The sequence below is a fragment of the Mandrillus leucophaeus genome, unplaced genomic scaffold (genome assembly GCF_000951045.1).
Source record: "Mandrillus leucophaeus isolate KB7577 unplaced genomic scaffold, Mleu.le_1.0 Scaffold36, whole genome shotgun sequence".
In the NCBI taxonomy this organism is placed as follows: domain Eukaryota; kingdom Metazoa; phylum Chordata; class Mammalia; order Primates; family Cercopithecidae; genus Mandrillus; species Mandrillus leucophaeus.
The window spans coordinates 593,472-605,892 of NW_012103809.1; the positions used below are offsets into that span (position 1 = coordinate 593,472).

General features: G+C 42.0%; 1 protein-coding gene across 1 annotated transcript in view; it reads right to left on the reverse strand.

Moving 5' to 3' along the window:
* Positions 1-4,770: 4,770 nt before the first annotated feature.
* LOC105546479 (isocitrate dehydrogenase [NADP] cytoplasmic-like) overlaps positions 4,771-12,421 on the reverse strand; it is a 24,897-nt gene continuing 17,246 nt past the window's right edge. Inside the window, 4 exon segments of the mRNA XM_011989685.1 lie at positions 4,771-5,987; positions 5,990-6,019; positions 6,022-6,635; positions 7,098-7,192. Coding sequence (XP_011845075.1) covers positions 5,272-5,987; positions 5,990-6,019; positions 6,022-6,635; positions 7,098-7,192 — 1,455 coding nt within the window. The 3' untranslated portion in view covers positions 4,771-5,271.

The following is a 12,421-nucleotide window of genomic DNA, read 5'->3' on the forward strand; positions in this document are numbered from 1 at the left end:
CAAGTGAGAGAATAGAGGTAAAACACTTAGCACCTGTCAGGGCATTGCAAGCCCTCTGGAAGTCTTAGCTGTTACAGTTTGGATGAGAAACTGAAACATAGTATATTGATCAAAGTTAAAGAACTAGGTCTGTTTGCTTTTAAATATAACCAACTTTTGTATCTCTGTGGCTTAAAATAATCTGTAGGTTGTTTTAAAACTAAACAAAATAAATTTAATTTTCTTTTCCTCTACTCTGGAAATGACAAGCCAAAATTATACCGGTACCAAAGAATGCTTATAAAATTAGAAAACAGCGTTAGTGGAGAAAGAGCCCAAGAAAGGTAATTTAGATAATTTACTGTGAAAGGAAGCTTAAGAACGGGTTTTGTGTTTGTGCAAATCCTAGGTGCTCAATGAATGTCTACTGAGAAATAAAACTGAGTGATATTTTTATGGAAGATGAGAAGTAATACAATCTTAAGGAAAAGTTGCATGGGGAAAAAAAAAAAGGAAATCACTATAGAGGCGACACACTGGACTCACAAAATATTGTAGGAGATGTGGGGAGTTCCCATGAAGACACTCACAGTGGTTCTCTTCCCTGGCAGCTCACTGGGGCTCTAAGAATCCTATTGTTGGCCAGGGTGTGGTGGCTCACACCTGTAATCTCAGTAGTTTGGGAGACTGAGGTGGGCGGATCGCTTGAGCCCAGGAGTTCAAGACCAGCCTGGGCGACAAAAAATATAAAAATTAGCTGGGCGTGGTGGTGTGTATCTGTAGTCCCAGCTACTTGGGAGGATGAGGTAGGAGGATGGCCTGAGCCTGGGGAGACCGAGGCTGCAGCGCCATTGCACGCCAGCCTGGGTAACAGAGCAAGACCCTGTCTCAAAAAAAGAAGAAGAATCCTATTGCTCAGGGGGGATTGATTAAATCAGGATGGGCAGAAGAGGGCTGGAGCTCAGGCATCTGTATTTTTAGGGTTTTTTATATGATTCCAATGCGCAGCCAAGGTTGAGAGCCAAGGCTCTAGTCTACACCAATGGTTCTCAACCTTGAATGCCAAAGGAATGGCCTGGGATTTTATTAAAACTCAGATTCCAGTTCCGTCGGTGTGTATAAGGGAAGCGGGGAGCAGAAGGGAGCAGGAGGCCAAGATATCTGTTTCCTAAGTAACTCCAAGAAGATATTAATTTTGCAGTTCTATGGATTCCATTTGCAGCTGCAAGGCTCATATGCTTTGAAAATGGCTCTATATAAACAAATGTATGATATCATTATAAAGTGCTACCACTGTTCTTTCAGAGGAAACTCATTTGTTCTACAAATTTATAGGAGCCTACGTGCTTTTGGAGGGATGCAAAGATTGATAAATAGACGACTTCCCTCAAGTTATTTACAATTCAATTTATAATAGATGACATTTAAGTTAAGCAGAAAATAAAGCTTCCTGATTGTAAGGCTTTCTGATGGTGGTGAGATGGGATGGGTGTTCGAGGACACTGGAGGGGTGTTGATGGGTATTGAGGTTGAGGATATTAAGGGAAAATTTTGCTTCAGGAAAGTAATGAAGGAAGAATATCTGTGCCACGCAACAGAGGAAAAGTGGAAAATTCAGGAAAGAGGTGGAAGAAGTTCATAGCAAAAAGAGATTGAGCATCAGGGTTTGGGTTTGTTTTTTTGAGACAGAGTCTCACCCTGTTGCCCAGGCTGAGTGTAATGCTGCAATCATAGCTCACTGCATCCTTGACCTCCCAGGCTCAAGCAATCCTCCCATCTCAGCCTCCTGAGTAGCTGGGACTGCAGGCATTCACCAGCACACCTGGCTAATTTTTTTATTTTTTTGTAGAGACAGGGTTTGGCTAATGCCGCCCAGGCTAGTCTTGAACTCCTGGATGCAAGCAATCCTCCCACCTCGGCCTCCCAAAATGCTGGGATCACAGGCATGAGCCACTGCACCAGACCATGAAAGTTTGAAAGAAGTAGTCTTATAGATGGTTATGAAGAGTTGGAAGTTTCTGAGGAAAGACAGCCTTGTTGCTGAAGGTAAGAGGACATTGCTACTGGATTTGAGGTTTTATCTGGGAGCTCCTACTGGTCTGTGATACTCACTGGGCTTCTCACGTAAGCCAAGCACATAAGTTCAGCTAAATTTTCTCTAAAAGATTCGTCCATATGCCATTTGCATCTGACTTCCAAACCAAATAGATTTATAAACATTGAGAGCAGCTTTAGTCAAGTATTGGAACCTGGTGGTTTATACCATGAATCTTTCTGAATAGTTTCTCCTCGTGTCTTCTCCATGTATTTAACATTATCAATCAACAGCAGTCTGACATCAAGAGTGTTCAAATCCATTCATTTGCATCAGGCTGGGCACCAAGTGGACAGACAGAGGTTGCTGGAACTTCATCTTTATTGGTCACCTGGCTGATACCAACTTTGCTGAGGCTGGCAAGCTCCACACCAGGCTTGCAAAATCTCCACCTGCTGACGAAAGCGCTAATGGATCTGCTGAGCTTTCAAGCTGTCGGACAAACCTGCTCCTCCTTGTCTAAGTGCCAGCAGATTTAGAAATGCCTCCGAGAGTCATTCCCCAGACTTGAGCACCGTAAATTTTTTTTAACCCACCTTCTGTACACACACACATACACATACACACACACCCACAATTTTTAAAGGGTAGTGTTTTTTTTTCTTATTAAAAGTAATATCTGTACTAGGCAAAACATTCAGAAAACAGAAAAGTGTAAAGGAAAACATAAAAATCACCATAATCTCTCTATCCAAAGATAAACATGAGCTCTGTTCATATTTTGGTAAATTTCTTCCAGGTCACGTTTATTACAAATGTGGGATTATGCCACAGAGGCGCTTTGCTATTCTACTTTGTCAGTTAACATTCTTGTTAAATAAGTTGAAAGGGGGAATCATTTTTCTTTTCCTAGTCTGCTCATATCCGTGAAGGCAAATAGCTCTTCCATAGTGTCAATTCCCACTGGTGGGTCATGGCCTTCATTATATACTGGAAACAGCGTTTGGTAAGAGAATTATCTGGTGTTCCAGATGCCATGTGCTGAGACTGCTGTTGGATTCAGTAAAGAATGGCTCTGTCCGAGGTAGGGATTAGTTAAGGTAGGTAGAATTTGCTGATTCTCACTCTCACAATATTCTTGGGGATAAGGTGTTGTGCCAAACTCCTATTAATCTCAATAGGGAAGGTACCAGGTTCAAGAGGCCAAAGAAGAGACCAAGAGCTGGCAAATGAGACACGGGGTTTTATTAGGGGGTTACATACAGGGGAGAGAGTCCGGCAGTGGCAGGCTGGACAACACAACCACGTAGCCCAGTGGCAGTGGGTTGGGCAGGAAAACTGCAGCTGCCTGCAAACAGCATGAAGTTTTTATAGCATTTCCACTTAACACCCTCCCTGTGACGACCTCCACCTGGCAACCTTCGTTTAACCCAAAACTCAGGTCCTCGATGTACAGCCTGTGTTCCATGGAACATGCCAGGGGTTCAGATGTTTATCATAGAAAAGGAACGAACTTCCGGGTTAGCTACTTGGGTTCCCTAGATTGGAACACACATTTAGATGCATCTGCCATCCAGGGTCATTCTCAGAGTATGCTTAAATAATTGCTACCAGGTGTGTTTACCCTACATGAGACTATCCCAGGTTTAGGATAGCAGCCTCAATTACTTGAGAAGGCCACCTTTGTGTTCGTAAGATAATCTGCGTATTGTCATAATATTTGCTTAACTAACTACATAAGCCCCCCTCAGGACATTTTCATATTAAATGCTCATTATTTCTTAAACTTGCCCTTTTCTTCTCACCTGTCAATAGACATTGATTCTCATGAGGCAATTCTTTCAACAAGCACTTACTGAACACTGACAGTGCTAGACTTTTCAGAATACTGATGGTCAGGCCCTTCCCTGAGAGATGATTTTAGACTAAGGATGCATGGTTTGGGGAGCCTGTGAGCAATGGTTCTCATACCTGCTACACATTAGCATCACCTGGAAAGCTTTTGCAAAGGCCAGGGCCCAGGATACACCCAGACCAGGTGATTGACTGTTTCTGAGGATGGGACTTAGGCCTGTAGTTTTCAAAATTCCCTGGGTGATTTTAATGTGCAGCCAGGGTTGAGAACCAGTGCCAGAAAACAATGATTCTCATCAAATTGACTGCATATGAGAATCATCCAGGGACATTTTTTAAATAAATTAAACTACCTGGGCCGCACCCCAGAACAAATGAGTCAGAATCTTTGGAAGAGGGATCTGGGCAACTGTATGTTTTCCACAGCTCCTTCATATAATCCGGTACATGGCAAGTATTGAGAATCATTGCCACAGGCAATCTAGCGAATGAGAAAATCTGGAGTTGAACCCGTTTCTGGCTCTTTGGCTTTGCAAGCCACGCATAGCTGTAGGATGAAGAGTTACCTCTGAGCGGCCGTGTTGGGTAATGGTAACAGCAGGGCTGAGAACCCGAAGGTGTGGGTCAAGTCTTGGCTTTGCCATGTAACGTTTGCTCTGCAATGTCGCACAAATCACAGAACTTCTCTGGGTTGGGAGTCCTGTCTACCTGCCTAAAAATCCAGTGCTCTTTCTACTATACCTACTGTTTTTAGACTTTTTTTCTACCTTAATTGATATTTTACTGTTTTTTTGTTTGTTTGTTTGTTTGTCTTAGTGATCAGTACATAGACCTAATGATTCATATACATATGCAACTATATACATATAATGTATATAGTTGTTTTATTTTTTTTCCACACCTCCAGGTAGTATTTATCCCAGATGCCAAACTCTCCTGTGGCCTGAAAAATACTTAGTCTATTGGAAACATTCAGCAAGCTCTTTACAAAAATAACTGCAGTATCTTCAACACATTTTAATTGTATTCATAGTTTGTTCCAGTCATGTGCAAGTTTAATGTACAGCTCTACATCACATAATGGGACATCTTTAACAACAAAACCTCCCCGTGCCCAAGGTCATGGACAGGAGAAGAAGGGTGTACATTTCTACTTTATGCATATTCTAGGGAAAAATACTGTGGCTATCATTGACCCTTTTGAGCACTCTTGATTTTGGTCATTTATAATAGAACATGAGAAACAGTGACAGTGAATACAAATGAGTACTAACCAAATTCCTAGGCTGCTACCAGAAAATAAAATTTAAAGTCCCTTGCCACATTCACAAAGGCGGCAATAACTATATATAAGAAAAAGACTATAAACTTATAGAAAAGATAAACTCCGGCTTCTAAACAAATTACAAAATAGATTTTGCCTTTAGCCTTGAGTGTGACACAGAAAAATGTAAACCTGTAGACCTAGTTGCCAAAAGATACTTATCCTCCTCAGCCCAGGTATGAATTTCAAGTTTGGCCTGAGCCAGTTTGATCTTCAAGTTTTCTCCAAGTTTGTCCATGAACTCAAACATATTCAAGTAGTCAGAACATTGCACACTGGGTAAACCTTTAATGCTAGCAGCCAAGTCCTCGGTCATGAAACCAGCCTCAATTGTCTCAATACAGACTTCTTCCAAAGCATTTGCAAAGAAGCCAAGCTCTTTATCGTTATCAATATTTGCTCTGAGGGCCAACCCTCTGGTACAGGCAAAAATAGAAGCAATGGGATTGATGGACATCTCCTGGCCTTTCTGGGACATGCGGTAGTGACAGGTTACAGTCCAGTGGGCAGCCACTGCTTCTACTGTCTTACCTTGTGGACACACCAGCACACTGGTCATCATGCCAAGAGAGACATACCCTTGAGCCACAGAGTCTGACTGCATGTCACCAGTATACTTTTTAGAGGCCCAGATGAAGCCTCCTTCTGATTTCATAGCTTGGACCACCATGTCATCGATGAGCCTATGCTCATACAAGATCTTTTGGGCTTCAAATTGGGACTTGTACTGCTTGTCATATATCTCCTAAAAGATGTCTTTAAAACGTTCATCATATTTCTTCAAAATAGTGTTTTAGTGCTCAGATACAAAGGCCAACCCTTAGAGCCATTTGGAAGGAACTGTGTGCAAAATCTGTAATTGACTTATCTGGATTATACATCCCCATGGCAACACTATCATCCTCTTCCAAGTTATGTACCAGGTATGTCACCTTTTGGGTGCTGTCACTTAGTATGTAGGTTAGCTCTACTTTTCCAGGCCCAGGAACAACAAAATAAGTTGCTCTGTATTGATCCCCATAAGCATGACGACCTGCGATGGTGGGTTTTACCCATCCACTCATAAGCTGGCGGATATTTTTGCAGATAATGGCTTTTCTGAAGACTGTGCCACCCAGAATAATATTTTGGATGGTGCCATTTAGCGCTTTCCACATTTGTTTCAACTTGAACTCCTCAACCCTTTTCTCATCAGGGATGACAGTGGCACACTTGACACCAATGTTATACTTTTTTATAGCTTCTGCAGCATCCGTGGTGACCTGGTGGTTGGTGGTATCATGATTCTCTATGCCTAAATCATAGCTATGTAGATCCAGTTCCACATAGGGAAAAATGAGTTTCTCTTGAATCAATTCCCAAATGATTTGTGTCATTTCATCTCCTTGAATCTCTACCACAGAACTGCCACTGATTTTTAAATATATTTTGACTTTAATAAACCTTGAAAGTGAATCACTTTTTTAAAATTATTTTTTATTTTTTTTGAGACGGAGTTTTGCTCTTGTTGCCCAGGCTGGAGTGCAATGGCATGATCTCGGCTCACTGCAAACCTCCACCTCCAGGGGTTCAAGTGATTCTCCTGCCTCAGCCTCCCAAGTAGCTGGGATTACAGGCATGCGCCACCACACCTGGCTAATTTTGCGTTTTTAGTAGAGACGGGGTTTCTCCATGTTGGTCAGGCTGGTCTCAAACTCCTGACCTCAGGTGGTCTGCCCGCCTCAGCCTTCCAAAGTGCTGGGATTACAGGTGAGAGCCGCCATGTCCCGCCAACAGTGAATCAATTTCTTATCACCCCAATTCCTTCCAGTCTTGCAGACTTAACTGAATGTAGTTTATCTCCTGCCGGGATGATATGCTGACGAGGACCTGGGGCGCCACGGCTGCTCACGTACTCAGACTCACACACGCAGGCTGGCAATCCCAAACGGGACTCCCGCTGCCTTGGTTTCTGTCACAGCCTCTGCAGAAACCCTGTATATAGTTCTTAACGGCGAGTACTGAAAATTTAAAAAGCTATGCAACTGTAATTCTTTTCCAAACAGTTATTCTATTGACTTTTTAGCTTACAATTTGGAGACAAATTTTTTTTTTTTTTTTAGAAAGAGGTATTCAAATGCCATTATCTTAAAACATTGAAAATTTGTTTGGTCTAAAATTTGACTAATTCACGATTTAATATAGATACTACATGCTCAAACCTGTCCAATCTTTCACAACACATTGATAAAATTATTAGGAAAAATTGGATTACCAGGAACAAAGGTGTCATGGAGGACACCCAAGTCCGTCAGGGAATCCAGATCAGGGAATAGTTTTATAAATAATTTTAGTAAAAGACAAGGGAACAAAGCTAAGCAGTATAAAATGCTTACAAGTTAATTGCATGATCACGACTTTAAATTGCCATTTGATTGTGCTACTTTTTTTTTTTTTTTTTTGAGACAGGGTTTCCCTCTGTGGCCCAGGCTGGAATGCAGCGACCTGGTGCATCTCAGCTCACTGCAACCTCTGCATCCTGGGCTTGAGTGATTCTCTCAAGTAGCTGGGACTATAGGCGTGCACCACCACGCCCGGTTAATTTTTCTATTTTTAGTAGAGACAGGGTTTCTCTTTGCTGCCCAGGCTGGTCCCAAACCCCTGGGCTCAAGTGATCCACCAGCCTCGGCCTCCCAAAGGTCTGGGATTAGAGACATGCACCACCACACCCGGCCTGATTGTGCTTCTGGTTATGGGATGTTGGAAACTACCAGCACAGTTTCCACCACCTCCCCTCCCCCATCCACAGACTATAGTCAATATCTCCCTTAACTTGATTTCCACTTATTCTATGAATAGCTAAATCGAAAAATGTATGATGTATATAGAAAAATATACAACCAGGGTGGGGAAGGGGCATTAAATAAAAGAAAAAGAAATCTAACGCCAGGCCATGAGCTTATTTCTTTAAAAAAGTATTTACACTTATCAAAAACAATTTTTTTTTTAAGGGATGGGGTAGGTTTCCTGCTTCTTACAAGTGTGTTTCTAGAACTACTAAAAACTTGCATTTACAAAATAGTTGGTAAAATGGCTCTTCTGGTGTCTGCAAGAAGGCAATGCTGAGATAATCAAGGGTACTCGGTTGAGGATACTCACCAGATTTGGCTGCTTTCTCTCCTGCTTCACCAGAGTCTGGCCTCTTCTGGTTTTAGCATCTTCATTTTCTGCAGGTGAGTCTGATGTCATAGTTTTGCTCCTCCTTTCCCTTTTGTTTACACTTTCTCACTTTTATTATTTGCATATTTTAAAATCAGTTCCAGCATCTGCAGGAGCAGGTTTGGATACCATCCTGCTGATCTCTCCGTGACTGTCTCTTGAACTGAACCGCTCCTTTTCCCCGGCTTCCTGGCGGAGGCCGTGTTCCAGGATGGCACTGTGAGGGCCTCTGCAGAGCTGCACTGGCTGCTATTCTTACCACCCCTAAGCTGCTGGGACCCTTAAAACTTCTTAAAAGCATCAAAACTCCTTTTTACTTGTGCAATCTTGCACAGAATCCTGATATTTCATAGGGATAGAGCTGTAACTGTCCCTGTTGAAGTGGGAGTAAGTACATTTCTGTGGAATGCTCATACCCTCGACCTGAAAATTCCACCCGTCATCGTGATGCTGACAGATTTTTTACTTCTGAATATGAAAAATGATTAAGAATACGTTGGGGGATTTTCTTTTCATAAGGATAAATTACCAGTCACTTCTCCCAATTCTTTTTATTTTTTATTTTTATTAATTTTACAGAGATGGAGTCTTACTGCGTTGCCCAGGCTGGCCTCAAACTCCTGAGCTCAAGGAATCCTCCCACCTTGACCTCCCAAAGTGCTGAGATTACAGAAATGAGCCATCATGCCTGAGCTCCCAATTCTCAAAGTTGGAGAAAACAGGGGAAAAAGGCGATGTTGATGGTGAGGAGCTTGGGAACCAATAGCCCTCATGTTCCTGTCTGCTCATGTCAATGAGGGAGGGGATCCTTGGTGGAATACCTCACATGAGAGGCAGGAGTCAAAATCTGACAGGGTAAGAATACAGGACCCCGGCGGGCCCACGTTGTATTGGCCTCCTTTATCCATAAAGGGTGAGGTGGAAAGTGAAAGGAATTCTAACACCATATATCTCTCATTTCCTCCTGAGAGAATAGGGTTGTGACACAGCCATATTGGACCTGGTCATCCCTGATGGTCCATCAGGCACTACATAAGACCAACAGAAACTACTCACTGAGCCATCCCTATTAGGTGACCCGTGACTTTGATTAATGACCACTAATCTGTGTTCATTGTTTACTAGCAGGTTAATAAGCCTTTAGTAATACCAGAGAAGAAAACAATTAGGAAAGTACAGGCTAGATGACTGTATGACCTGCAGAGAGCCTAGACTTTTATCTGGCCCATCAGTTTGGGCTCTATAGTAAGTGTAGCCCAATATTTCCTTTAATAATTATGTAGGACTAATGTCTCAGCTCCCTTGGTAGCTCCAAACACTTGACTTATGAATAGGCTCTCTTTCTCTTCATTGCTAGAATTCTATCCATCACCACCCTTGTTAAAGAAAATATATATATATATATATAAGTTTTGAAATTGCTTATGTTTTTATAGAGATTCAATTGCCAATGAAATAATCTTGAAATTTCTAGATAGCACTGGGCGTGGTGGCTCATGCCTGTAATCCAAGCACTTTGGGAGGCCGAGGTGAGAGGATCACTTGAGTCCAGGAGTTTGAGACCAGCCTGGGCAATATGGCAAAAGCCTATCTCTACAAACAATACAAAAATTAGCCAGATGTGCTGGCAGTCACCTGTAGTCCCAGCTCCTTGGGAGGCTGAGGTAGGAGGGATCACCTGAGCCCAGAGAGGTTGAGGCTTCAGTGAGCTGTGATTGTGCCACTGCACTCCTTTGGGTGACAGAGTGAGACCCTATCTCAAAACAAAACAAAACAAAAGAAATGTCTATGTAGGCATTTTGAGTGAACTAAAGTGCGATATTCATATAGAAATATATACAGATCATTAAGTACAGAGTGGGATGAATTTTCTCACTCATCAACACACCATGTCCCTAGGTCAAGAAACCAAACATTACTGTCATCCCAGAAGTCCCCTCTTTGGACCCTTTTGGTCACTCCCCACCCAATGTAACCATTATCCTAATTCTTCTTCTTTTTTTTTTTTTTTTTTTTTTTGAGGCAGAGTCTCACTCTGTCACCAGACTGGAGTGCAGTGGTTCGATCTTGGCTCACTGCAACCTCCGCCCCCCAGGTTCGAGTGAGTCTTGTGCCTCAGTCTCTTGAGTAGCTGAAATTACAGGTGCATACCACCACACCTGGCTAATTTTTGTATTTTTAGTAGAGACGGGGTTTCACCATGTTGGGCAGGCTGGTCTCAAACTCCTGGCCTCAAGTAATCCGCCTGCCTCGGCCTCCCAAAATGCTGGGATTACAGGTGTGGCCATTGTGCCTGGCCACCACTACCCTAATTCTAACACCACATATTAATATGATCTATTTTTGAATGTTTCCTTTTCAAGTTAACCAGTTTAAGTTTGTTCCTGCGGACAGAAAGCCTTCCTGGTAGTATTTTTATCTCATCAATTATAAGGACAAAGAATGCTATTTTTTTCATCTTTTCCCTTAGTGCCTTAGAGTGGTTGGACCAGCTTGATATAAAGTTGTAGAGCTCAAAGGCTAAAACATCTTTCCCACAGTTGCTGTCAGTCTATTTGTTTAATCGTTTGACCGAGAGGCGCTGTGAACATCTCTTTGGTAGCTGGTGCATTTTAGTGCTTATTTGTGGATCCGATTCAAACCATATATATTTGCGTATTTTACTTTTATGCACGTGTGAAATGTGCACGTACACACACACACAGAGCTCCTGTTTTTCCTGCATTGATTTCTCCTTTCCTATTTCTACCCTCAGTAGACATCCTTCGCTACCCCACGCTATCCTTGCCTTGGGCTCCTCATACAAACCTTCCTCAACAAATCCCGCTCTCCAGAATCAGTCACCCCTGTACACACTGCCTTAAAACGATTGACTATTTATCATTCAAAAGGCGCACACAACCATGGAGAATCCCCTTTCACTTCTACTTTTGATGTAAAGACCATAAGAAATCCAGGTTTGGAAGGGGAAACCGTGTAGTTAAAGCAACTGGTAGAATGTGTGGCTTTTCATTATCTGCCTGAAGTTCCATTCTGAGTTTTTCCTGAATGAGGATGGAATGTCTGTGTTTATACATTTTTTTCTTTTTAAAATATGTCTCAGGCTGGAGTGCAGTGGCTATTCACAAGTGCAATCATAGTGCACTATAGCCTCAAACTACTGGGCTCAGGCAATCCTCCCACTTCAGCCTCCCGAGTAGCTGGGCCTACAGGCAGACACCACTGCTTGTGGTTCTACGTTGAGACATTTGTTTGTTGAAGTGACAGGCACCCTGTTTATGAGCCCATTCATTCATTCTTTCACTCACTCATTCATTAATTCATTCATTCAACACATCTTTCCTGAGTCCTATAATGTGCCTGACATTGTTTGAGAGGCTGAACTTCTCGAGGGAGAGATCTGTTCTTCAGACCAGAGGGAAATTGGAAAGCCCAAATAGAGAACAGTATTTATAGATCTGACCTTTAGACTACAAGAGGCACCTAATTCCTTAAAATAGAATATTGTTGCTTTTCATTATGCCATGCACATGATAAGAGCTCTGTATATATTTTGGGATGAGGGCAATAGTATTGTACATGTTTCTCTGAAATAAATTGGTAAAACTCTGGATTGTTTAGATTGAAATGAATACAGATCATTATTACTTTTTAAATTAAGTCTAATTTCTTAGTGAAGTCACCACAACATATTTGCAGTTGTTTGTGTACGGGCCTGTTTCTTTCTTGGAATAATACTCACTCCTTTTTAAGCTGCCACCTTTCCTGTTGGTTCTACTATGATGATGAGCATCATATTCTACCTTTGTATATTGCCTTTCATTTTAAAGGCTTATGGCAGAAAGATCTGAGGCATCCTTAAGGAAGCATTAGGTAGATGTATGAACAAAATACTACATATCCATTTTGTGTTATGCAATAAATCATATAGTGCTTGCTTCAGATGATTTCTTCCAGGTTCACTCAGCAACATTCTCTACCCAGACTATATAGCCTTGACTTTCAATAAAAAACAAATATGAGGCCAGGTG